Below are 27629 nucleotides of genomic sequence, written 5' to 3' on the forward strand. Positions count from 1 at the left end.
ACTTACATTTATAAAGAGAAAAACATATATAGCCGTGAGTCACTTTCTTAGAGTTAAGTTTATTTTCAGCTTTGCTTAAGTTTGTGACTTACAAAAATAATGAAGATGTGTTCTGAGGTTTCTCTGAGATGCAAAGGAGCCATTTTATATAAATATAGATCCATGCTAGCAAGACACTTGCCAGAAGATATTTATTTCAACTTTAAAAGAACATAAATCCAGGCCATTACAACTTTTGAGAGTGCAGTGTGACACTCAGTAAAAGTGTTCATCTTTTTTTCCCTTAATGCAAACAAATCCTAGGAATTTCTGAGAAATTATTTTAAGGAAGGTACATACTAAGACTATTCCTAAAATAGATACTTGGTTGGTAGTGAAAAAGGCTCTGAATACGGGATCTATGCAAAATCTGAGAAAGGATGTGGTCTGGGATGAAGGTACCAAGGCAAATAATTACACTAGGCCTGCAGCAGAGTACAATAGTCTCCATATGTGGTTGGAAGAGCACTGAATTGTTTGGGGTGCTCGTACTCCATAAGTTTTAAAATATTTGATCTTTACTTTTACAGGATTAACAGAAAAACAAAGCTACCACATCACTCTGCAAGTCTATAGAATGCCTTTCGAATGCGAAGTTCCCTATTTTCTGGCAGCTTTTTCAAAATGTTATCAACCTCTCATCTTTGCTCATCCTTTTATAAGTATAACCAAAAAGCAAGCATTTTTTTTTTCAACACTTCACTGCCATTGCAATGGATGCACTGCATAAAAATGTAAAAAAAATATGTTAAAAGATTTTATGACATTTAAATATTCACTATATACCCAAAATCAGATTTCTGTAGACAAACTATGATGATATAAAGAGTGATTTCCTGCAAGAAAACTGAATGCACGCATGTATGGGCATGCAGATCTTGCATTTACATTCATACCTCTTTGACATCAAAGTTTCTTTTTAGCTGGTCACCAACTATTCCATATATTTCATCAGCAGGAAATAAAGGCTCTTCTGATGGTTCTAAAGTCACCTGGAGCAATTTAACGAAACAATTTTCACAACAAAGGAATTATTAGTCCACATTATAACTTAAAAAATACCAAACCACAATTAATTTCCCAACCGCTTTGAGCACAGTCTTCTCTTCACCAGCCACATCCAAATGCCTGTACTGGCTTGTCGTTATTTTGCATAGAGTTCAAGTTTCTTAAACTGAAGGTTTATAACACTGTCTCACTTACTGTTACTTTTCTTTCTACTCCTGCATGTACCTCCATACCAGCTCCACTTCTTCCATGTTATAAAAAATTAAGCATGTCCTCCCATTTGCTTACTTTCCCCCTGTGCCCTATTTGGCAGGTAGTATTCTGAAAAATGATGAAGACTTTTGCCGCACAACTGAATACAACCTCTTGCCTTCCTTCAGCTGCTGAGCTTTAATCTTCAATTCACGCTCTTATTCCTCCCTCATATACTATCCATCCTGTTTTCTACAAGGAATTTTTACATCAGTACAATACAATGGTATGATTTAGGTCCATCCCCTCAGTTTTATACCTTTCTATAACAATTAATAATTATAGAAAACGTGTATTCAAAAAGATGCTTTAGCAGGTATCTAATGATCATGTGGGCTTCAAATTAAATTAAATCCCTTGCAAGACTGCATTAATCTTAAAGCACAGTTCTGTGATTCTAAAGCACTATTCTAGTTGCTTTGCTCTTGCATGTAATCCCAGCAATTTTAGTGGGAATAATGCAGTAGGAATGTAACTGCAGAACTGAAACATTAGAGAAATTTTAAGGACAAGAACTTCCATTTTCAAAGAGTCTAAAGTCAGAGACAAAATATATGTTGTATAAATCAGGCAAAGAAAATAATTCCTAATTTAAACAATGCAGTGTTTTCAGATTCTACACTTACATCTACTTTCTTTTGGAGGTTTAAACTTCTCACAGCTTTCCTTGCTAGATGAAGTGCATGATTGTCATCCAAAGCATAATGATCTGTTACACCAGATTTTCTGTATGTAAGTAAGAAGAGCAATATGAAGACAAAAAAACCCCACATATAACAACAATGAAAATTTTAGGTTTTAATAACTTAAGACTTTAAAAGTTTTATATTTATCTTTAAAATATAGATGCTACAATACAGCCTTCCATGTTTTGTTATGAAATTTCTTTCAAAATAAAACCCATTCCTGACCTTTTCTTTGAAACAGTACATTCACATTATCAGACATGACATAAAATAGCAACTCTAGGAAGTAAAAAATCTAGATGAAAACATGAAAGATGACAAACATTTTCAAAAGGAAATTATGAATCACAAATTTACAGAAATATTATGAACTGCCCTTAAAAATAATTATTTATTCAATTCAGTAAATTGCAGTAAAAATTAAGCATTTATTGTACAGTAATACTTTACTTATTGTACAATAATACCTAACTTTGTTCACTACTCTCTTCATTGTAGAACTAGAAAGTACATAGAATTCTGTTTTGAAAAAGTATTCTCTTACAAAAAATATGAGCTATTTTCATTCTGTTTGTAGTAAGTTCTGACAGTAAGAAAGACAATCTGCAAAATACATTATCTCTCGCAATGTCTTATTATTATATTAAAATTCAGTATTAAAAAGTACAGAAAAGTCCTCCATATTATGTGTGATGCTGCAGTACATTAGACACGTAAGTATTTTATAGTAGTAAATGGAGGAAACAAGATCCTAATTAGAGTAACATAAAGTAGCTATGCCACTCTAACAATGAAGTGATTCATCAGCACCAGATAAGGACACAGGAAATCTTAATTTTCAAAATCTAAATATAGTTTTAAAGAGATCTAAACATAAATTAAAAAAACGAAAACAAAATGAAATAAAATAAAATACACCCTACTAAAATCTAAAGGATGGAAGAAGTTAACTCTGGGAAAATATTTCTTTAAACCTGCAGTGAAGATCTGCCCCTCCAAGATCCTCTGCTGATACCTCTTCACCTGTTGCTGCTTTAACCTACCACAGGAAAAGAAAATGAGCTTGAGAGTTGACACTTGTATTGCATTAAGATTTATACTGGCTTAATTACAGCAATAAGAGAGATCTTTGCAAAATTCTTCTTCACTAAAAATGCTTCCTCAGTTACTCTCCCTCAGAGCACTTGAAATGTGACATCACAGAATGTTGTCAAAATTACATAGTTTCTCTAACTTTGTATCCTTATTCTACCATTAATGTGAAGTTTCTATTAAGAACAATTGTCCACTTACTGTTGTATTTATTGCTGTGTTGCCCATATTAGTGTCAGCATACTTGCACACACTTTAGATCTATGAACATTCATCTTCACAAGAATTTTTTTAGCAGTTAACAAATAATTTCAAACATTATATTTTCCTGCATTGTTTCAAACAAACAATACCTCGTCTGAAACTTCGCATTCTTCAACTTTGCTTTCTCTACAGAAACTCTTCTTCTGTGAATTTGAACTTACTTATTTACTTACATTAGCAGTTTTTATCTTCTCAATCTTCCATTAAACACACAATATTTAGTAAAAATAATTTTCTTTAAAAAAGCATATTAATGGCATAAAACTGTTTGGATCAAGCATGATGTCTCCCTAAAAATACCTGGAAGCACAATCTAAACCCTCTGTCTGTCATATCTTAGACCTGACAGGGTAATTCAAGAGTGAATGAACTCCTCAAAACAAAGCAGTATCAGTTACTGCATGGTAAAAAAGCACTCCTTGATGTATTTCCACTCTACCATAACTGATCTGAAGAAGATTCCTTCCAAGTTGATGAAACCATTATTCATCACACACAGAGAGTACACAGGCAGCGTAAGAGAGAAGGGATGAGAAAACTGTCATCACTTCCACAACAGAAATCTGTTGTGAAGTTTCATGCCTAAATCGAAGCACCCTAAATATATACATAAACACACACATATGGACACTTCCAAACTGTCGAGTTTGTAAAGTTAAGCATAGATATTTCTTCCATAGCAGCATTTTTGCTTTTAAATCTGAATAGCTACCCATGCAATATGAAGGTGTAGTATTCTGATACCAATTAACGAGAAGTTTCTGTGAGAGACATAATTACCTTGAGTCTTCATTAAACAACAAACACAAGAACATACTTTTAAGAGAAATCAGGAAACATTTCCTCACCAAAACGGTTATCAAGCACTGGAAGAGGCTGCCCAGGGAAGTGGTTCAGTCCCCATCTCTGCAGGATTTAAAAGCCATGTAGATGTGGTGCTTAGGGACAGTTTAGTGGTGGACTTGACCGTGTTAGGTTTACAGTTAACATGAACAATATCCACTGCTGCTTCTGCTTCCACTGAGCCAGTCCTCTCACCTTAGAGGGCTATCAGTTTGATCAGGTCTGATTTCCCCATTGTAAATCCATGCTGACTATTCACAGTCACCTTCTTGTCCAGAGTGGTTTTAGAAATAGCTTCAGGATTATTTGCTCCATCACTTTTCCAGGTACAGCAGTGCAATACAGCATTCTACAAACCATAGTTTAAGTACTTTGGCTAGCAATCATCAGGACAAATGAAGACAACTTCAGATAAAATGTGCATTTCCCACAATAGATCAGGCTGATGTGTAGAAGAGTCCCCAGCACATAAATATACAAAATTTGCCAAACTTATCCTTTTTTTACTAGACCTTTCCTTCACTACCGAGCACAGAAAGTAGCAATTTTTCCCTGGGGAAGGAATAAGCAGAAGTTTCTGGAATGGGACAGAGAAGCCTACAGGTCAACATGGCACCCTGAGCTACCAAGCAGTACTGCCAAGGGTGAGGATGTGGATTCCTCAGCTTGGCAGGGTGCAGAAGAAAACCCCCAGATATTACTACTACTGTGCTTCTTCTTCTATTACTGTTGAGATCTACTTGTTCATTAAATCATTACTTCCCACTTTTCTAAAAAGAAGGCAAGGAAACTTGCACTTTAGACTTTGGACTGTACCCGCAATTCAATTTTTTTTTTTTAACATATACACCCCCAGACTAGTTATAACTAACATGAGGGATTTTCTTTTGACCCCTTAGGATGTTTTGTTTTAGGGAGGTGAGCAATAAAATCCAATCCAATTTTCTTCATATAGGAAAAACATTTTGGGGAACAGGGCATACACGATAACGGCAACAACATCTGCTACAACATGGAACGGAAGTTTCTGCAAGAGTCTGAAGTCTTTCAGTTTTACTAGCTGAGCTTCTGCAACAAATTACTCTGAACCTCAGCAAGCCCCAAAGGCAGTACTGCTGTTTTGTATGCCAGCAGCTCTAAGCTAATGAACTGTGCTGGACCTAGAAAGGGTTCATACTTAGACAGCTCAGCTGTTCCGGCAACCAGAGCAGTTATTTGTAACAGAAAAATCAAGCTAATAACAGTCTGATGTAAAAGTTCGTTTCTTTCATCATACTAATTTCCTTATCTCAAAAAGATGTATGAATCACCCAATGTTACTCACTGAACTAATATTCTCAACTAATATCTTCATTTGTATGTATGCTACTTTTCACCAGGAAACTCCTAGTATCTAAATTACAGTGATAAATTTACAGAAAATTGCTTGATTTTGAGGGATGATTTGTCTTTGTTTACTTATAAACAACAAGCTGAAACAGACTAATGGAATATAAAAAGGAACAGACACCTCAGTAGACATTTGAAACAATTACTGCCAAAGGAATTCCAACAAAGAAATTCTAGAATTCTAAATTCGAATGAGCAGTAAACAATTGACAATAAATTACATAGTTGCTATTAATTGCTTCATCTGCTCTTGCTGATTACTTTGTTGTTCTTGTCAAGTTGGAAAGCCTCCACTGAAATAATAAAACACTTCACGCTAAATGAGTTATTTTATTATGGTGGACAACAAAGTATCCTTGTATTTATATGTGTGTGTGTCCCTGCGGCTTTCGATAGGCCAATTACATTCTGAAATTATTCAGGACGCTCTGGAACAGTAATTAGCATTTACCAGCCATAGAAAAGTATGTCTGCATAAATCATAAGACTTTTTTTTAAGCTTCACAATAATTTAAAATCCATCTATACATTCAACTTTGGAAGAAAAAAAGGGTATGAATGCTAAATCCACTTTTAGCATCAAATGACACAGTGGGGAACAAAACACCCTGAAGTAAAGGAAAAGAATGAAACAGAAAAACATACTGTGGAAATAAAGAGCAATGCTACACAAGTAAACACTAAATGACATCACAGGTAAGTTCTTCAAGCTTTTAAGGAAATGAAGTCGATTGTGCCTTAGGAACTGGTCAACAAAAAAATCTGTCAGTGGATGTCTTCCCATGGTTTATGGGATCTGCTATATTTTCCCAGTATCTTAAGTGGTGGAAAGGCATGACTTCCAGCAGATTCCCCCTCCTCTGATACTACAGGAATTGAGTGGAGCTGTATCTTCATTAACAATGCTGTTATAAAGTGATTTCTCCATTTAGGCCTGCATTTGATTTGCACTTGGCTTCATCACAGGAAGCATGCCTAAAAGCTCCCAAAAGACTGCAACCAAAACAGAACGAACATGCTGCCTCAGACCAGTTTGTTTAATGAGACAAATATTTGACTATTTCAAAAAAGCAAGTTTATCCAGTCAGACTTAACTGAGACTAGAATAGTGCTGGGCAATGCTCTACCTGTTAGCTCTAACACTAACATAACATTTACTACTGGAAAGTCCTTTTGTCTCATAAAGCTTGTATTAAGTAAAATAATCTTTGTTGGCAAAGATTATTATTTGTATCAGTATAAAACTAAGCCTACACTAGCGTATACACTAGTACAGCTGTTTTTTCGAAAAAGTAAACCCCACCTGAGTACTCTCCTTCCTGTTGGAGCCAAGCTACTACAATTTTAAAGCTGTCTTATGACGCAAGATTCTGCACAGTCACAAATTCTGCTGAGTTCCACAATAAAGCAAGTTTTAATTCACAGGAATTCTTCAGGTCAGTTTCCTTAGGAACAATTTCCTTACTAAGAAAGTAAGGAAATTATGACAAACTTCCTCATAAGTGCATCTCCTCTGTCTGTAAACTGACATAAAATATAGCAGATCAGTCCTGCTACTGAAGTTCTCTGATCTTGACTCTGATAAATAATATACATGTTTGTAATTTTTCTTTTATTTCAAGTCAAACCTAGAGACTACATAATTGAATACAGAAAGCATTTTTATAATTAAAAATGTGCATGGCAATCTCAAAGCAGTACTCTAAGAACACCATGACAAAATCTGATTTATACATACACCTCCAACAGACAGAGAAGATTTAATTTAGGATATAAACATTTGGATATACTTTAAAAAATGCAAACTAATCTACAGAATACCTGGAAATATCTCACCAAGGAAGATCTCAATAATTTAAGCTGTACAACTGTCAGCAGCACAAATTTCACCGATTTTTGAGGGGACTATGTTACCAGAAACTTCTGTATCCTTACCAGCGGTGGCCCTCCCAAGAATATTGTTCCCTGCTTGCCAACAATAATACTTTCATCAGCCATCGCAGGTACATATGCTCCTCCTGCTGTACAGGATCCCATTACTACTGCTATCTGTTGGGAAAACAAAACACACAAGTTAATGAATTGTCCAACCCTTAAAAATAGCAAATGCACATACTACTATACATTGTACTGATTTTAATACAGGTTCTGGCACAGCACTGGAAGATTATTCCTGCCTGACAGAGCAAACTCCTTTATTTATGTTTCAGCTTTTCTTCAGAAAAATAGGGAATCTTTGTAGTTTTCAAAGGTCTCTTAAATATGACTTTCAGTCCACCCTGCAAGAAAATTCTTATATGAAGTACCATGACCTATGCATGTGAAACATTTGCAGAGGCGCATGTTCTACCATGAAATTTGTTTTCACCAATGAATGGTAAGAAGTTGAAACCTGGAGGTTATTACTGGTATTTACTCTTAAATCAGAGCGTCAGTTGTTGCCTGTTGGCATAATTTCACCAATGTTAATGTCCTTTGAAGAAAATACCTCACATCTACTAGTATGTAACTTCAGTTCCTCAATGGGTCTGCTAATTAACTCTGACCCTTCTAGGGGTGCCGAGTATCTCATTATAGGCTTTAGCACAAATAAACTCTGTTTCATCCCTATGTCTAATTTGAGATTAACACCTACCCAATGAACATTTTCTACCAGTGATACTTTGGTGACACTTTTACAAAACTGACTTGATCCCAGACATCGTGAATACTGTAGCAGCATATGATCATGAAAGTGAAGTTTCTCACTTAACTTCCCCTTCAGGGGAGGTCCTCTACAGACTCTTTCGAAACAGCTTGTAAGCAGAAGAAATGGAATACTCAAACAGAAAAGGCAGACAGTAAGCAAGTGGTTGTCTAATCTAATGCTTTCTTTCACAACCGCAAAAAAAATTAAAATGCAAAATAATGTTATTTTGTGTTAACTTTGGAAATACTTCCAAAGCAACATCAAATAGTGTTCTGTGTTAAATAACTTAATATTTGCTCTTAGAAGAAAACAGCACTCAGAAATAAAAATTCCAAATCACACCACCTGTATCTACAGCAAGAGTAGATGAACTGTGTCAACCTGCTATCATCAAATCAAACATCTTTTTCAGCAGTTTTCAGTATCTTAAACTATGTTCAGAGTCACATGATTAATCTGCAGTATTTCTGTTGTGCATTTAATAAATACCCCCAGGTAAATGTAAAGATCACGTAAGATTCTAGAAATGGGAGAAACTCGGGGGAAAAGTTAATCTACTTGTCAAACAGCACAACCTCAAATTCCCAACTAATATGCTACTTCCTGACTTCATTCTTTGAATTACTGCATAGGAAACTACTTAGCACAATGTTCTGAATGCACATACAGTATTTCATACCCACTGATCAGCTCCCCTTTGTACCCATGCAGACATGAGTGTGAGAGTGCTTAGAAATCACAGCTTTCTGATTCACAGCCATACAGACATCAACCCAATTTAAAGCTGCAGTAGGAGTATAATAAATTAGTCACAGGTAAAAGTGGAGGGGGAAATTAAAAGCACCATAGACAACTGGAAAAAAAAGAAAAAGAAAAAAGCAAGCACTTTAAGGGCAAAATTGAGAAGGGATGATGAACTGATGAAACAGACCTTCAGGCAGGCTCTTGAAATTAACATAATTCAGTGAAAACACCAGCTCACTGCTCAGCAGTCAAAAAAACCAAAGATGTTAGGAACTACTGGCAAGGAAATAGAAAAGATAATAGTGTATATCATTATGGTATAAAACACCTCTCTATATATACATGTAGAGAGAGATATCCATCATTAGTTGACATATTGAGTACTGCAGTCTGGCTCCTTCACCTCAAAAAAGATATAACAAGACGTGGGAAAATGTTTTCAGAAGATCACAGAATCCCAGGTTGGAAGGGACCTCAGGGATCATCTACTCCAGCCTTTCTAGGAAGAGCACAGTCTAGACAAGAGGGCCCAGCACCCTGTCCAGACGACTCTTGAAGTGGCCGAGTCAACCACTTCCCTGGAGAGATTATTCCAATGGTGACTGTCCTCACTGTGAAAAGTTTTCCTCTCGTGTCCAATCGGAATCTCCCCAAGAGCAACTTGTGTCCATTCCCCCTTGTCCTCTCCATGGGACTCCATGTAAAAAGGGAGTCTCTATCTTCTTTGTAGCTGCCCCTTAAGTACTGGTACATGGTGAGGAGATCCCCTCTGAGCCTCCTTTTCTCAAGGCTGAACAAACCCAGCTCTCCCAGCCTATCCTCATATGGCAGCCTTCCCAGTCCTCTGATCATCTTGGTGGCCCTTCTCTGGACCCCTTCCAGCCTGTCCACATCCTTTTTGTATAGCGGGGACCAGAACTGTACACAGTACTCCAGGTGTGGCCTGACAAGCACTGAGTAGAGTGGGATAATGACTTCTTTATCTCTGCTGGTGAAAGATAAACTAGGATCGTCAAAGGTATGGAATACTTCCTGTAGGAAGAACAGCTAAGTAAGCTTGAATCCTTTGGCCTGCAAATGGGAGTAAGAGGCAGGTATATGCAAGGGCTACACAACCATATGAAGAGGCTGGGTGTTGACTGACTAGATAGCAACTCTGTAGAAACAACCTGGTCGTCTGCTTTCCTAGCGTGTTCCTTTACTTAGAGGTTATCTTCAAAGACCACGGATGACTCCACCCTCCCTGGCAGCCCCTCGCACATCCCTGCAGGCAATTCCCTTAAACCCAAGATTACTCTCCTGAAGTCTAGGGTCCTCATCCTGCTACCTGTCTTCCTTACCTCTGTCAGGACCTTATACTCTGCTCTCCAATTTCACTGCAGCCAAGGCTGCCACTAGCACACCATCTGTGTCAAAAAACTGACCCCAATGCACTCCTGAAATATCCATGACACAAACCCACTGCTAAATCCAGGGGCAGTGACTAACAGTAATTCTATGCATCGTTAATACATTAGAAAATAACCTCACTGTTAGGGCAGTTTTATCATACAGCTCATCAGTGTATAAAATGGATAAATATATGCATAGCCCTGTTAGTAGAAAGTATGTCAGATTTACTAGCCATCATCAAAGGGGTCCTCACCCTCACAGTATTGATGCAGAATAATCAACTGTTCCAAGAGATTTCCTCGTGCTTCCTCACGTGGCCCTACATACCATGCTGTCAAGTCCCTTTTTCTCCCACTCCAAGATCAGAGCAGGTAGGTCATGTCATTAACACTAAGGCCAAGAAAGACGACAGCTTCTTCAAAACTATAGCGACTTTTTTGGGGCAGTTACTGTGTTTACAGTGCCTCCAATTTCTAGACTGGGCCATCAGGTCAGCACAACACAGTGCTGTCAAAAACAAAGCATGGGTACATGCCTTGAAACCAGATAAAGGCAGCAAGCATAAGAACTAATTAGTATGTTTCATTCTTAAGTAAAAGCAAATTACCTGTGGAATTCCCTGTGAGGACATGACTGCTTGATTATAGAAAATACGGCCAAAATGATCTCGATCAGGAAATACTTCTGCTTGCCGAGGTAAATTTGCTCCTCCTGAATCAACTAGAGTGAATGAAAATCTATTAGCATGTCTTTGAACAGTGTTATACACTTACGTCTTTGGTAAAGTACCTTTGTGTTACTTAAAATATACAGAAATTACTATCATTAACACTATAGGTATTTCCATTAATCTAGGTATATTAGGATATTCTTCTTGGAAAAAAAAAATAGTAACACCCTCCTCGCCCAAATAACATCCTTCCCAATCATTCTAATAGCAAATAAATTCACATGTGCTTAGAGATGCAACTGCACCTCCCTATACAAACTTCTAAACTCATCTTAATGCAAACATTTAAACTAAGAACGCTTTCAACGTACAATTTTAACTCAATTATTCTACTTCAATTCTGTCACAAGTTCCAGAAAAGGGTAAGACTAACCACCACTGAGTTGAAGAGGTATAGCATGTGTACTTTCATACCCTGATTATATAGACACACTGAAAACCTTATACTATCTTTTGAACCTTCATTTATTACACGTCCTTGCTTCATGTGCCCTCCAGCTTACAGGTCTACAACTGCAGCTACCTCTCCACTCCAAAATAATGAAAAAAACTTCATGTCGTAAGACTCCAAAGAAGGACAGAAGACTAGAATGAAATGCACAGGGAGGCCAAGCATCTCTGAGAACTCTAGCCCCTGGTCATTAATTTTTACCTACAAGCAACAGTCTACATGCACATTCTCATGCTGCATAACTGCAGCCAGTAATGCCCTATGTTCAGCTTTACCACGAAGCAGGGTTCTGACTCTTTCCCCCTCCCTTGCAGAACCGCTCTCCCAAACCAGCATCACCTCCAGCGGCTAGACAAACTCCAACCTGGTCAACATACCAGTGTTGTGAAATGGGCCATCCGTAACACAAAAGAAAATGCCCACACCTGTGTCTGATTCAGTGACAAATCGCACCAGGTGTCTCATCAGAGAATTAACACCTAGGTGGCTACCACTGAGGGAAAAGGCACTTCAAATGAAAATTAAATGGTCAGCAAAGTGCTGACTGACTACAAAGAACTCCCTCTTGATGGCACAACTGAAATGAACTGAAACAAGCCCAGGTACAGAAATTGCAAATATAAAATAATTCACCAGATTTGACTGATGAACAGTATAAAGACAGGGACTAACCATTTCAAAGATGGAATAAAAAAATTAAACTTCTGTTTCAAAGGCATATTTATGTCCCACAGTTGCTCATTCCTTAAGATCTTAAAACAGTAGAATCACACATATTTGCTCACTGATAACTCACCAAAAAATAAGAGTTGCCTGAACAGACAGAAGTTGCTGATAATTCAGACTAAAAAATCATAGAGTTGTTTTGCAAGCAGCAAAATGTCTTCTGTTTTTTTTATGACTAAGATAAAATTTAGTGCTCCCCTTGCCTCCAGGACTCTTTCCATTGCAGTAAAACAATCCCACAAAGTCCCCACGCACACTGTCGCTGCATCCACTCCACCAGTACTTTCCAGTTCACATTTCTCCTAATCCTTCTTTGCATATTTGACCTACCAGCAGGGCAAGAAATTACAATCATTTACGTTGGCCAGGACCTACATTTATGTTGACTATTTAACTAGTACAAGCATCCTGACTGGCAAACCAATTAACATCTCTCAGCTGCTATGTGAGCTGCTAAGTGAAGCAGAGTAGAGGAGGACTAACCCATCCTATTTTGTAAATGGAGACAGTAGAAAGTTCTTTCTCCTCTGATGCTGACTTACATAAAAACCACAGGAATACACACTCTCTTATATCTGTCAAATTTGGCTGAAATTGGCTAATAGGTTCTAAAGTTATTAGCTTGGGAATCGAGACTGAAAGACAGACATTGACAAAAAGCTCTTGTGTTTGTACAAAACTAGGCTAAGAAAACACCACCTGTAACATACTAAAGACACCTGGCACTCTGATCTTAATCTTTAATACAAGCACACATAAGTAAAACGTACTTGAAAGTTTAGCTAAATACTGATTTAATAGACTACACTCAAAATGCAAGATAATATAAAGTGAAATTTCTGCTTCTTTAAAATTAATCCCAAATTGTAAAAATCTCTCGATTCAAACTATTACTGACACTTTTGACACTGAGCTTTTTTTATTTCTTTGGCATGTTCTCTCACACAGCTACATGCTCAACCAAAAGGCAAACTAACTTTTTTTTCTTTTAACTGTAATTTGAATTAAGACTGGATGAGATTATAGGGTGGATTGATCAAGCATGACAGGAGTGAAGGGAATAAGGAAGAAGTGATACAGTGACATAGTTATATCTCCATCTTATGAACCCAGCCCTACTGCTGTGTAGAAGGTGCTGAGAAGCTACAGGTACCCTTCAGTTAAGATTTACTACCAATCTGTAGAAGTAACAGTACTGATGAAAACGCATTTGAATATGTGCATCTAAAATACACACCTGGTTAGTCAAATCTGGGGACACATCAGTCTCACAACATTTATTTAAAGAAGGAGTTGTCTTATGTAGAGATTCTGAGCTGCCCTTAAAAAAGGACGTTTGCTATTTCTGCAATAGGGCTTACCCAAATATAGGCAAGGGAGATGATTTTGCATTGCAATTTCTTGAGCACGTAAATGTTTCTTAACAGTGATGGGGTAATAGGTACCACCTTTGACAGTTGCATCGTTAGCAACAATCAAGCATTCCACCCTAGAAAAGAAAACAAGTTTGTGAGAGAGAGGAATATTTCTAATGAATAAGTATGTTTGTTGGTTAAGAACTGCAACATGCCAAGGACCCTTGAAGCACTGATCCTCAAAAAGAGCCCTTCTCACCTGCATTCTCCCAAATGCACATTGTAACAGCAGTCCAGCACTATGATGTCCTGTTTCACAGTCCTTTAACTCCCCAAAATAATGCTGTATAGCACCATATTTAATTTCAACACTAGTCTTGGACATACTTTTAGTGAGCAAAACCAATTCTTAGCCTAGAATACCACCCTCTTTTTTAAAAATTGCCTTACTGATGGACCTCTATCCTTCCTTGGACACCAAAAATTCTGTGTTTTGCCTTAATATGGGATACACTAACCAAAAATAAAATTAAAGATCACTTCCTTTTAGCTAAGACTGAACAAAATAAGACACCAACTTTGCTGATTTTTGGATGTCATAAACACTACAAATAGCTTAATACTGGAAACTAAACAAAATTATACCTTCTTCCTTTTCATATAATCAGTCATGTGGATCACTGTTTTTTCTCACCCAGATACTCGTCCAATGCCTGTGATAATGCCTCCTGCTGGTACCTCTTCATTGCCATACAACTGGTAACCTGCGAACTGGGAGAACTCCAAGAACGGAGACCTGAATAATGACAAATAGAACACAATTTTTAAAAAGGCCATTATTTGCCATTGAATCTCACTTAAAAGGTTAAATTTTTAAAGTAGAGATTATTTTGTTTTAAAAGGGATAAGTATTTCAAAGAACACATCCATAAAATTGCAACTGTGTTATTTGCCAGTGTTTCTGGAAACTAAAGAGAAAACAAGGCCGTTGCAGTACTTACCTGCAAAAGAGAACCTGAAGTGTTTTTTAAAACATGGAAGTACCTACCCGGGATCAATAAGCCTGTCAATTCTTTCTCTGGGCAACAGCTTTCCTCTTGAAGAGTGAAGCTTACGAGCCTTTTCCCCACCTCCTGTGATACAATAGTAGATTGTTAGATTTACTATAGACACAGATAAATCACCACTTATATTAAAACCTAGAATGGAAGCACTGATGAGTTCCCAGTTTTGGAAGTATGTACCTTAACAATGAATTTAATAAATAATGATTTTCCCTTCAAACAGATTAAGGTATTGATAAAACTGCTTGCTGTTCAGGATCTACTCTTTTCCTCCTCGTTTTTCATAGTTAGTCTTCAGGTAAGGATTTTAATAAACACAGTTGTCTGAAACTTTCCCCCACTGCTTGGCAATGAACAGAAGGCTTGAAAACACAAACGCACAGACAAATACACAGCAGTAAGAACTACAAAAAATACTATTCCCCCAAATTCGTTCAAAATAGCTATGCTGAATCCAATCTTGAAAGACTCAACACAACCTGGATTCATTTCCTTAGATCACTTCAAAACTGTAAGCAGAGTTCAGACACAGAGCATTTAATATCAAGTTTATCTTTGCTTAATTTCAACCCTTTACTCAAGGCCATCCTAAATCATATCTTTTGCTCTCTAGAGCTTTATGTCATTCAATTCTTAAGATTTGTCAACACACCTCAGCCTCTTTGTAACACCAGCTTATACAAACATTGTCTATGTAGACAGATCACTGATCCACCTCATCACTCTAAAATTGTCTCCGCCGTCCAAAATAAAGGAGGTGCTATTTTGCTAACATTTCTCCTGAGATGTCAAGATATCTTTGTCAGCTAAGCATCACTGAAACGGAGCTTTTAAGCCTACCTTTCAAACCCTTTCTCCTACCTCCCTCTTTGATCACTATGCACATAATTTCCTACCTGTTACACATGCCAGAAAGCCCGCAATTTATTTCTAAGTCAGCCTGTTAATTTAGGTCTGTGTATCCAGGCTAAGTCTAAATCTTGTACATTTTTTCTGTATAAATTTCTTAAGATACAACCTCTCATATCCACCCATAGAGCTAACACTCTCATCCAAGTTCTTAATATCCCACGTCATGATAACTATATTTTCTATGACCTCCACCTTGCCTTTCTCATCAGCCATTTTTATGCTGCAAAAATAATTTTCCATCCTGTGATTTCTGTCATCTCCGTGCACTCCCTCTCTTCACACACTAATTGTAAATGCTTGCCCTCTAGGCCCTGTAGTCATTCTATTGAACTTTTCTGATACTCAAGATGTTCGCTCTACCCTTATGCTAGTATCCATTCTTTATACTGTGAGAAGCTTTGTCCCTGACAATGAAAGAAACTTGAAATCCCTTCTTTAATTTCTCCCTTTACCATAATGTCTAAAAAAACTTCACTGTGACTGCTGATGTGTTATGACTGATGCCAGTCATGGAGACTAATAATACCTTAGTTGCTTCTTGTGCTTGTCATCAGAATCCATCTGTTGTAACTTATCATTCATGTAAATTCTTTGTGGCAGGGACCACCTTCCTGTTGCATAGCTGGGGATTACTCAGTAGAGTGGCATATGGGTTGACAAAAGCCCTACCCACTGAAGTAACAGATAAAGAATGAAGCATTCACTACAAAGACATCAAGCAAGAGCTCATCCTCTGAAAGACAGCTCTTACAAAGAAAAAGATGTTGCATTTATCCTTCAAAAGTATTCAACTTAAGTACCTAATTCTTCTCACATACTTAAATGACAGGCAAAGCAATCTCAATGGATGCCACTCAAAGTGGTGCGTTAACATCCTGACAGAGCTCCCTGAGATGGAGAAAAGATGAAGGCCATGTTCTTGTCCTGTTATCATGTAACAGGCAAGAACAGGAAAATGTGCAGCAGTGAAGAAGGCCGTGATCAGTCATGAGCCACACCGGGAATTGCTGGACAGTTTCTACACCCATAAAAGTCAGAAGTAGTCCATGGGTTTCAGCATTTCCTCAGGGAACCCTGGAGCTCTGTTTCACAGCAAGCAAGAAACACTAAGAGAAAAATCTTAACTGTGCTCCATTTCAAAGCTGTAAAAGAAACTGCATTATAGAAGAAATAGTATATGAAGAGACAAACAGTATCATGATGGACACAACAAGGGGAGAATAAAAACTGCATGCTCAACCTCTGGCAGCACAGTTAAGCATTTATAAACCATTTTTATTTTATCGTCCCCATTGATTATAGTCAACTGTAATTAATTCAGGTAGTCCTGTAAGTCAAGATGATGAAACACAAGATTTCCATCTTTTAAATAATTACATTATTTATTAATATTAAATTATTTCAGACCTGCTTTTGTTTGCCAGCACAACTACAGCTAGGGTCTTTGAAAATCGTCTTTGCACGCGAAGAGACTAACATGCAGCTCAGACAGAAGCACATTTGCCAAACCAGTTCATTACAAAAGCAGGCAGCAGTGGATGAAGCAAGGAAGCTGGTGAAGTGGAAAGTGTATCAGTAAAAGCCTTTTATTTATAATACTATCTATTTTAAAATATTCTCATCAGAAACATACATTCCATTGATTACTAAGATCTTAACTGATTAAAAATTAACTGACTCTAAATATCCAGTAATCACTACCTACTAGCTTTCTTTTTGCCTCTCTGGCAATGAAATTAATCTTCTCTTTGACTGTATCAGCCTTGCTTTCATTTATGTCTGCTTCCAGTAATTTATGGATTTGCCTGTATTAGCATATTGATATTCAACTGGCAAACAAAAGAAGTCTGTTAACACACTAGATACTGTGGTAAACAAAGAAGTGCAAATGGTATGGACATTTTTCTTAGCTAGCCTGAGTTACTTAAAAAACCCCAAACAATTAAATTTCAAACTAAATTAGTTTGGACATCAACCTTTTAAGATTTTCAACTGACAGAAGACGGTAAATCTATATTTAAACAGATCTGCTAAAATTTCAGTATGACTACTATAATCCAGCAAGTATGTTGTATCTGAATGAACTGATTAATGAATGTACAGCCATAGGGGAAAAAAAATCCAAATAACAAAACTGGGGTTTGGACCAAATAAAACAAGTGTCCTAAAATCCAGACTATCATACTTACCTAATCTGATTTTTTCTGCTTGCTCTTGGAGGTCAGTTACCAGTGCTTTCATGCGTTCATAGTTTTCCTAAGTGGGGAACAAACCAGCATTTTAAATATAACTAAGGGTGACAGTATTATTTTTTAATAAACAAACACAGAATGTACAAGATTTACTTATCCTCCAAATTTCATTTTACCTTATTAAATACTGGCTGTGTATTGTCTTTAAAGTAATAACTTTTCTACTTATTTATTGGCTTTCCTCAAGCATCCTAGAGCATTTAAGAAACATGCTTCACAAAAACTCTCAAGTGCATAAGGATTGTAAAAGACTAGTTCCAAATGTAATAAACAAAACCACAATTAGTCATTAAAGGATTGAAGTGCTATTTTTCACATTTTGTTAATTTTTTGTTCCAGGTTTGTTTGCTTTTTCAATCTAATTTTATAAAAATCATCACAAGGATTCAAATTAAGTGCTTAATTCAAATTAAGTCTTTTGTACCAAAAGATGAATAACCTAGACCAAACACAATTTAGAAAACACTTTTTACATTCCTGCTGTTTAGGTAGAATGTAAAGATAAAATAAAGCTTTTAAAAAAACAAGAAGTCTGGTCTTCTCATCAATATCCCTCTTAGAAAAACAAAGACTCTTAGTTTTGAATATGAGTGATTCAGTACTGAGCTCACCATTTCTATCAGAATTATCCAAAACTGTTTGCTCATTACAGCAGTTTTTTACCATTTCTTAGGAATTAAAAGGTATTAGTCAAGCCTGATTTGGGTTTTTTTTCCCCAGATATATCAAGAGCTATGTTATGTCTCTGAAAATTTTAACTGCAATAAAGGAACATAATAACTGCTGTATAAAAATCATCATACCTTCTCATCTAATTCTCATTTAGAAGATACTAGCATCTACTTTGACAAAAAACAACTTGGTGACTCTATTCTCAGACTTGAACACTCAGAATTAAGGTTTCCCTGAGAAGCAACAAGCGTTGCAGTTAAGTTTGTTCAGCTCTGTCTCAGACACTGAAAGGCACCAAGATCCAAAATAGGAAGAAAATAAAAATACATACACAGGCACCTTGCACTCAAACTGTTTTAGTTGCATAGTAAGATTTTCAAAAGAACACGTTTCTCCCCTTTTGTAATTCCTACAAATAGACTAAAAACTCTATTGAAAGGAAAAAAAAACTATCAGGCAAAAACATGTCTTAGCAACTTCATCAACTCATATACACAGTTAATACATAAGGTCAGCATTTACAGGTCATCCAGCAAGATCAAGGCGACATACTGAAACACTAAGTCTAACTCCTGTGCCTTTTTCGACTCTTGGGAAGGATTCCCCATGTCCTAACGAAGAGCCATCCACAGCTCACAGCCTGCACTTGTACGAGTTTTGTACCACCCAATTGCTAGCCCACACCTAACGCGCCTCAAGATACCAACCTCAGTTAACGAAATCTCTCTGATGTGTGGTGCCACCCTGCAGCCCCCTGACTAGTGAAGACTCAGGAGGTCACCAGACTTCTGCATCTCCTCTGTCCCTTGTAAGGCTATATCAGTATGTCCACCACAGTACTCCCCTTTTTCTTTTGATACTTCAATTCTCCTTCACCCTACCCTGCCCATAGCACAGATCCAACACCAACCTCTACTGCTTTTCTTCCTCGTAACGTGAACTCACATTGCAACGACAGTCAGTGACAGCCACACTGCAATGTGGCAGTCTTACCACTGTCACAACACCCCAAAAACCAAGAACAAAACAAGCCACGTCATGTTAATTTGACTCCGCTGCTCCTAGGAGAGACTATGGACAGTAACTGCAGCCACACAACCACATGCAGCACTGAAAAAACAAAAACCTGCTTTTAATCCTTTCCAAAAGTTTTTCCTCTGTGAAAAATCTGTAAAATAGCCACTGTAATTCCATGCTTCTAAAAATCTGCCGTTGTCACAACACCTGATTTTATTGCATGTGTTGAGTGTTCAGCTTGACCAGCTGACTCTTTTTGCAGCATTACACATAAGCATTTTTCCAATTTCTCCTTGTTCAGTCAGCCTGTTTTCTCTAAATACACTCATCTTCTGCACACAGTAGCAAGCATAAAACCTCACCTTTAACCCAGGGCAAAAAAACGCAGCTAAAAATGGCACAGGAAATTAAAAGAGGCACAGCAATCACAATCATAGGCTTGTTTATTAGATTCTGAATTAACAACTCACTGTAGCTACTTTAGCTACTCTACATGAAAAATTGTGGAAGGCCTTCTTAGATCATCTATAAAACAATATTGTACTCAAATATGTGAGTTGCTTAAATTCACTTGATTTCTATCCTTATCGTTCATGCCTTTAACCAGAACACAATTATACTTTACAAAAGTAAAGATGCCTTGAAATCTTACTGTAAGTTTTGAATACACACAGAAAAGGCTCCTCTCAGCACCAAATGTGCTAGTTCTACCATATATTTGCGGGCTCTTCATTAATTAATGACAAAAAGGCCAGTGAATTGACAAGAGTTCTTTCTGGAAATTGGCCCTTGCACCAACAAGTTCTGTAGAATTCTGCTGTCAGTATGTCTGTTTCTACAGACTTTAAAGCAAAATCAAGAGGCAAAGCCCGAAGACTCATCCTACAGTTATTGCATGAGCTAACTGAATTACTGCTACACAAGCAAAGCAGCTGCAGGAGCTAATACCTGGATTCTTTACACAGACTTTCCTTTATTTTCCAGAATTTACACTTGCTCATTTTTAAATTACATTTTTACTTGTCTGGTTTGAAAGACAGTTTACATTATGAAGGCCAGCCTGTCTAGCTGAATTCACAGCCAGAAAGGCAAACATTAGCTAAGGAAGGCAAGACCTTCATCAGGTATAGTTAGGCCTTCTTGTGTTTGCATTGTTACTCCCTGCATTGCTTTTATTCCAGATAGTTAACTGCCCCACAGCAGGGATCTCAGCTCTTCGTGTCTGTAACGCACTACATGCATTTATAGTGCTCTGTAAGTTACTTCTACCAAATACTAACACTATTAGCTATTTTACCGCTTGAATAACATACCAGATGCATCCAAGTAAGCAGGCTTGTCTAGCACAGCTAGGCAAACTTTTCCTGTCTTGACATCCAATTTAAAACTGCTCCCAAAACGTGAACATTAAAAAAAAAAAAAGTGAAAAAATGTGTTCTCAAAAGTTACCAAGCCTTGCTTTGCTTTTGAGATCAAAAGGTACACACACACAAATGCAAATCCAGCCACAGCTTGGCTGAGTAAACACATTTATTAAAATATTACCCTTTTTATGGTATGCAAAATACAAATATACACACATATGTATACACACTTCATATACACATCCTTTGTATCTCTGTATATATATACAACATACTGAAATTTCACAGAAGTTTCAGTCACCTAACTTCTGTCCCAAACTTCAGTTTCTGCCAAGCCAAACACAGAACCAAAGGAACTATTTCAATAAGAATACATGTTGTTGCTTCACTTGCTGTTTGATATTTTACTCGGAACAAATTAGAAAACAAATGCATGCCCTCCTACTAGTTTTGATCCACAGCCAAAACCACGTTTTTCCCAGCCGAACCGTAACAACGATTGTTTCTGCTGGTATCGTGTTTCTGGAGGCATGCCCATGACTTTGTAAAAGCATTCCACCTGCCTTCAACTCAGGAATCAATTGGCAAACACAAGAAAATTCCCAACTTTGAAATAATCAGACACCACCTTCAATGACCCACAAACTCCCCGTCTCGACCTCATCAGTTTGGCATCGTCCCGCCCTTCAACACCGAAAATGCAGCAAGAGCTGGCATTCTGATTAAAAAAAAGGTGTGAAAAAATCCACAATGAGGTACAAACCCACGTTACTTTTAGGCGGTACTGTAACCGGGGTGATGAAGTTAACCAACCATGGACGCCGCTATACCATCCAACTGAGCAATAAGTCTGGGGACAATCAATGGATTCTTTGATCTGTATTTTAGTCATTAGTTACTCATTAATGTGAATGAAACAATAGACAATGTGTTTCGGTCAGAACCCCTTTTTTAAGGTTCAAAGCCTAATTTTTAGGTCCCAAACCCTCACTCTTAGTGCTTCGGGTCCAAACCTCTGCTTTAAGGATTAAAGCCTCACTTTTAGGTAGCAATGATTCAGGGAACTAGTGGTTGGGTGTCACTAATGCAACCTAGTGTAGCTCAACAAATGCTGGGACCCGGAGCCAAAACTTAGCAAGATAATGAGGTAGCCGAAACAGGGACAGCCTGCACGATGACTAAACCGTGTTGCTTTAGGGGAGTCAGAAAGGCTTCGAGATTAGAAGTGCCTGAACAAAGTCACAATGACATTTGGCCTTAAGAAAAGCAGACGTACAGAACCATAACGATAAGGAACTGCAGAGCAAACACTAAACCAGAACAGACCATCCCTCAAGGACAGTACCTACGTAATCTCAGAACTGAGTCTGCGGGAAAGCAAGGGTTAACTAGTGGACACAGTGAGGAGGAGTATATCCTTCATCCAGAGACCCCTGACGACCACCTGGAGACACCCAACAGGCATGCGCAAATGACATTTGCGTATGATGAATATGTATATCTTTTATCAGGAAAACTAATGAATATGTATGTAGCGCGCGTACTTAACCGGCCCAATTAGCTCTGACGGTATGCACGTTAGGAGGAGTGATAAAGTGCATAAAGAATGCCTGCCTTCTAACAGTACATTGGTGTTACGAGGTTTATTCCCGATTTCGGTGACAGTACCTTTACGCACAGCTTGAACGGAACACACAGAACTTGGCACTGAGGGGTCAGGGAAGGGGGAGCAGCACCACCAAACTCTCCCTGCCTGCAGGGCGACCTCGGGGCAGGCCGCCGAACTCCAGGTTTAGCACCTGCTGGTGCATTCGGCGCCGCTGCAGTACGCTCAGCGGCCGCTGCTTGTGTCACTCGGAGCCCACGTACCCGGCGTTTCTGCTCCGCCGCGGGGGCTCCCGGGCAGAGGCCGCCCGGCCCACGCCGCACACACAGCGCGAGCTGCCGCAGCCTCGGGGCGCCGCTCGCAGGCCGCGCTTCGCGGGTGGGAGCTTCCCTCAGCGAACCGCCAAACGAGTCACGACTAAGGCGCGGCAGCGGTGTGCGGCCGAGCCGCGGGCCGGGAGGGCCGGCACCATGCCGCGCCCGGGCCCGCCACGGGCGGGCAGTGGTGGGCGAGACCTGTGCTCCCGCCGCTCCCCGGGACTCAGCACCGCTGCCCGCCCCTAGACCCCGCCGCAGGGGGAGGCGGCCCCGCCGGAGCCTCCCCTCCGCGGCCCCTCGGGGTGGAGGGAGCCAGGCCCGCCCGGGCCGGCCGTACCTGGTAGAGCGCGGAGCCCGCGTCGGGGGGCGAACCCACCGCCGCCACCGCCTCGCCGCGGTAGGCGCGGACGGGCGGGGCGGCGGCGGCGCGGCGCAGCAGCCGCCAAGGGCTCAGCAGCCGCAGCAGGCCCAACAGCATGGCGGCCGAGCCAAGCCCAGCTGAGCCGAGCCTAGCCGCGCCGAGCCCAGGCGGCCGTCCCCGGCCCGCCGCCGCCACTCCCCCCGCCGCAGCCAATGGGCAGAGCGGGGCCCTGAGGCGGCAGCGAGCGGCGGAGCAGGGCCGCTGTGTCCTCGCCCGTGACCGGCCGGGCCCTGGACCCCGCCCGCGCGGTGGCTGTTACTTGGACAATTACACTCGATAAAAGGTAGAAAGCCTTCCTCTTTACGGGCCGGGGTCGGCGCGCGCCCTTCCGCCGCCCTGGGCCGAGGCGCACGGTAATGGTGAGAGAATTGTGCACCTCACGTTTGAGACAGGGACATTCCTGTGCGACCCAGAAACGGTCTTGCCCTTCCTAGAAATGCGGGGCTTGTGTCGTTAACTGCAGAACTGCTGAGACGCTACAGTAACAGTGGCAGATTTTTTAAAAAATCCTAACATCTTTGCTCGTGCTGTTAGCACCAGACAAGCGGGCCTGCGCACATCCCAGTGTTACAGCCAGAATTTCAGCCATTCATTTAGGCCACACTTCACTTACTATACCGATGAGCATTTAAAAACTGCAACTGATATTCTAAGAAATGGAAACACACGTAATATAAAATAATTTATTCACACAATTTACATACAGAATGACTACTACTTTCTCTGAAATAGAAAACTTACATGCAAAGATGCAGGGTGCCACACAACTCAAAGCAAAGCAGTGTTATGCCACATCTGTGTAAAAATGCTAAACTAATAGGCACTGAGATTTCACTGATCTTTTCTTACTTCCTTCACCATTATAAAACTTTCATACACAAACAGAACACAAAGCTGTCTTATCTCTATTCAAATTGAATTTATTAAAAAAAATAATCCTCTAGCAAAGTGCATATGATTTACTGCAAGGGAAAAGAAAATGCGTAGCCCCAATTAACAAGGTAGATAAGGCACCTTAAATCTTAATAATGAAAGAATTGTGGAGTTTTTTTCTTGTCTTATGAATGCAAACTAAAACATACACAACTAAATGTAGAATGGTTATAACCTCAGGAAAGTACTTAGGGCAATTATTTTATAGCCACTCCCCACAAATCTATTTTTAGGCTCTATCAGTGCAAGTGATTTAAACATGCCTCATGTATCAGGAACTAAACACTTGTATACATAAAATAATATCTACAGGATATACAATAGATGGAGCTTTATGTATAGATTAATCTATTTCATAATGTTTACAGTAAGACAATATTTAGATAAACATTTCAAGTTAAATGGATTAGGCAGAGTACAAGATACTGTCTGAAAAGAAAGTGGTGGTGGTATGTGTTTTTTGTATGTGTGTTTTTTTGTGTTTTGTTTTGTGTTCTTTTTGTGGTATGTTTCCGGGCAGGCGGTGACAGTACACTTTCAAGTAAGTTACTTTACACTGGGACTGTTAGTCCCTTTTCCAACACCTCAAGAAGATACCGCTGCTAGTGACATTTGATTGTCAGAGGCCTGGTAATGTAGCAATTTGCATTAAGTAACAGGAGAAAAATTTAGGCTACTTAAGTCTACACACTCACTTCTGTAAAATAAGGAGTTTCAAAATAAATACTGAATCTTTCAGTGACCACCTGACTTTAAGACTGCATGAACTTTTTTGCCTCATCACGACAATCTTCTTGACGAGGTAAGTGAAAAATTAAACTAAAAATCTAAAGCTACACCAGCATTTTATAGCGAGCTACGGTATAAGTAGACATGCAACATAAGGAAAACCATTCAAATTCAACTGCTTCAAAGTAGCGAATCCTCAGAACAACCACATTTTACAGTCATAGTTGAAATTCAATCTCTGTGCAACTTTGCACTAGGGAAACCAAAGAAGTCAGCAGATACACAAATACCTACATATAAAGCACAGAAAAGAAACAGTATGTATCCCCTTGTTTTCAAATTTAGAAGGAAATTAGCATTTATACTAGTAAACAGTAACCTCTTCCTCCCACTCCAATAGGACAGTTGCAAAGATTAACATTGTGTAGCATCTTTTAGTAAATTATGTTTTTCCATTTGTTCTCAATACATTTTGGAGGAACTAAACCCATTTAGCTTTTCAGGTTAGGACCTTTTATGTAATTAAAAGCTCTTACAAAAATACATCATTTGGAGATGCTAATAAAAATATCTGCAGTGCTGAACATACCCATGTATTTACTATACTACTTCCAGTATTTGCATCCTGATCTTCAGAGATGACACTACACATGAAAGGTTAATTCCTCCTTCTAACACACTAACATAACGTACTTCACAAAAAGTAGTAAAGAACTTGTATAACCAGAACCTCAAGCTTTAGCATTAAAATTTAAAGGGATGCTTGTCACAAGATTAAGCATTTTTTTCATTGCACTTTTCTGGAAGATAGTCAGGCACCCATTAACAGCACCTAAATAAGTGAAACTAGAAGCCAGCAGCCACTGGTCTGGTCCAATGACATCAATGTAGTGGTTTAGATGTCAAATTTTAAGAGTATCCAGGTTGCTTCAGAAGGAATTAGTTTCATCTTTATGGAATTTAACAACAACATCTTGACTGACAGTAAGAGTGTGGTATAATGAACATCACAACAGATCAGAACTTTTTAAAAAGGCTCTGCTCTTGTTGCATTATACTCTCAGATCCCAGGTTTTTATAAAGCAAATTTGCTATTCTGAATCATCCACTTCCATAAAGATGTCACTGAAAAAATACTCAGAGATTCTGGTTGGCTCTTCTTCCTTCTCTTCATCTTTAGCACAAAGGGGTGCCTTCTCAGATGGCTCATTACTTGGAACCTAATAGAAAAAGAAAAAGGCACTCTTAACAGCCTTAATCTGTTTGTATGTGCCAGTGTGGCTGTATATGTATATATATGTGTGTGTATAAATATGTGCACCTGAGCCTCCCATTTAGATAAGAAGTCTTGAAATTTTTTTCTACTGAAAATTACATTTTCTGTAGAAAAACTGAAAAAATTAATGAAAAGATGAACTGAAAAAACTGAAATGGAAATATTTTTTTCCCTACTGAAAATGGGAAACTAGATATATGTGCAGAGGAAAAAACAACTTAGTACCCTTATACATTTCTTAGACATGCACAAGTCAGGATTTATTCACTGGAGCAGTTATCTTTCTCAAAAAATGAACACTCCGTACCCACCCACCCATTCCTCAAACAACTAATTCACTGTTCTTCACATCTCAAAAATGCAAGGCCATTCAAAAGTAAACACATACCGTCACTGCTGCATCAGCAGCTACATTCTCATACTCCACAGCTGATGACATGCTTGTAGAGGGAAGAGAACACGATTCCCTATCATCCTTAGTGGATGGAGTGGGGTTTTTTAGACTTCGCATTGGAGTCACAATCCGAGGTTTTTGGATCTTCCCTCTATTCTTTTTGGTATCTTCTGCAGATTCAGAACTACTTTTTTTGCAAATTAAAGATAAAAATCCCAATGGTTTTCGTCCACCCCTGTTCAAAACAGATACAGTCAGGATGTCATAGGATTGATCCATAAAAGGAAGATACAAATTGTATTACAGGAGTCCAATTCATTGCACAAGAAACAAACACACACCTTCCAAGATACACGAAAATTCCAAGAAAAAAACCAAAAGTCATTCTGAGAAAGGCTTTTGCATTACTGAATATTCTGGCAGAAGAGTTTTTCAAAGAGTTGCAGAGACTCTTGTCAATCTTCAACCCTGAGAACAGGAATCTAGTTCTTGCTGCTAAACCAGAGCCTGTAACAAGCTACTAGATCTACAGAAATAGATTCCAAGAGGAATGGAAACATAGTCCTAAAGAACAAACTGAAAAGAGCATTCTTCCTGTAATCAGTGGAAAAAGAAACCTGTTTCCCAAGGACGGGGCCACAGCAAACTGTCTTAAACAGCAGAAACCCTGGTGCAGGGTTTCAGCCGATTAACAGCATCAAACCTAGTACCAGTGAACTTACGGAAGTCACAGTGATGAGGGAGGTACAGAGGGTATCAACTTTTCATCTTGTTAAGAGTTCACAACTTAGGAAACTTTAAGGCAAGGAGTCTGATGTTAATGCGTCATTACCCAATTGATGTGGATGTCCCATGTACAAATAACCAGTTCTGATACTCACAAAAGCACAATGAAAGAACAAATGATGGGATCAGAAGAGACCAGTGGAGCACCACTATCAAAATCAGTGACTGCAAGAGCAATAGAGAGCATGAACTCAAACATTTAAGCGTTATAGAAAGGTATATTAAA

At 38.8% G+C, this 27629-nt stretch overlaps 2 protein-coding genes across 4 annotated transcripts in view; both read right to left on the reverse strand.

Annotated features, from left to right (window-relative positions):
- MCCC2 (methylcrotonyl-CoA carboxylase subunit 2) overlaps positions 1 to 23512 on the reverse strand; it is a 35422-nt gene extending 11910 nt beyond the window's left edge. Inside the window, exons 1-10 of one of the 2 annotated variants that reach the window (XM_075079202.1) lie at positions 23202 to 23512; positions 17826 to 17892; positions 14709 to 14793; positions 14355 to 14456; positions 13667 to 13794; positions 11006 to 11118; positions 7509 to 7622; positions 2960 to 3024; positions 1926 to 2025; positions 936 to 1031 (exon numbers count right to left, since the gene is read on the reverse strand). In XM_075079202.1, coding sequence (XP_074935303.1) covers positions 936 to 1031; positions 1926 to 2025; positions 2960 to 3024; positions 7509 to 7622; positions 11006 to 11118; positions 13667 to 13794; positions 14355 to 14456; positions 14709 to 14793; positions 17826 to 17892; positions 23202 to 23342 — 1011 coding nt within the window. In that variant the 5' untranslated portion in view covers positions 23343 to 23512. The remainder of the gene's footprint in view (positions 1 to 935; positions 1032 to 1925; positions 2026 to 2959; positions 3025 to 7508; positions 7623 to 11005; positions 11119 to 13666; positions 13795 to 14354; positions 14457 to 14708; positions 14794 to 17825; positions 17893 to 23201) is intronic. The other variant, XM_075079201.1, reaches the window with a different exon arrangement.
- Positions 23513 to 23954: 442 nt separating this feature from the next.
- LOC142050515 (transcription factor TFIIIB component B'' homolog) overlaps positions 23955 to 27629 on the reverse strand; it is a 53434-nt gene continuing 49759 nt past the window's right edge. For both annotated transcript variants that reach the window (XM_075079200.1, XM_075079199.1), the window contains exons 39-40: positions 26612 to 26852; positions 23955 to 26167 (exon numbers count right to left, since the gene is read on the reverse strand). In XM_075079200.1, the coding sequence (XP_074935301.1) occupies positions 26039 to 26167; positions 26612 to 26852 (370 nt within the window). In that variant the 3' untranslated portion in view covers positions 23955 to 26038. The remainder of the gene's footprint in view (positions 26168 to 26611; positions 26853 to 27629) is intronic.

This window comes from Phalacrocorax aristotelis, chromosome Z (genome assembly GCF_949628215.1).
Source record: "Phalacrocorax aristotelis chromosome Z, bGulAri2.1, whole genome shotgun sequence".
NCBI classification, from domain to species: Eukaryota; Metazoa; Chordata; class Aves; order Suliformes; family Phalacrocoracidae; genus Phalacrocorax; species Phalacrocorax aristotelis.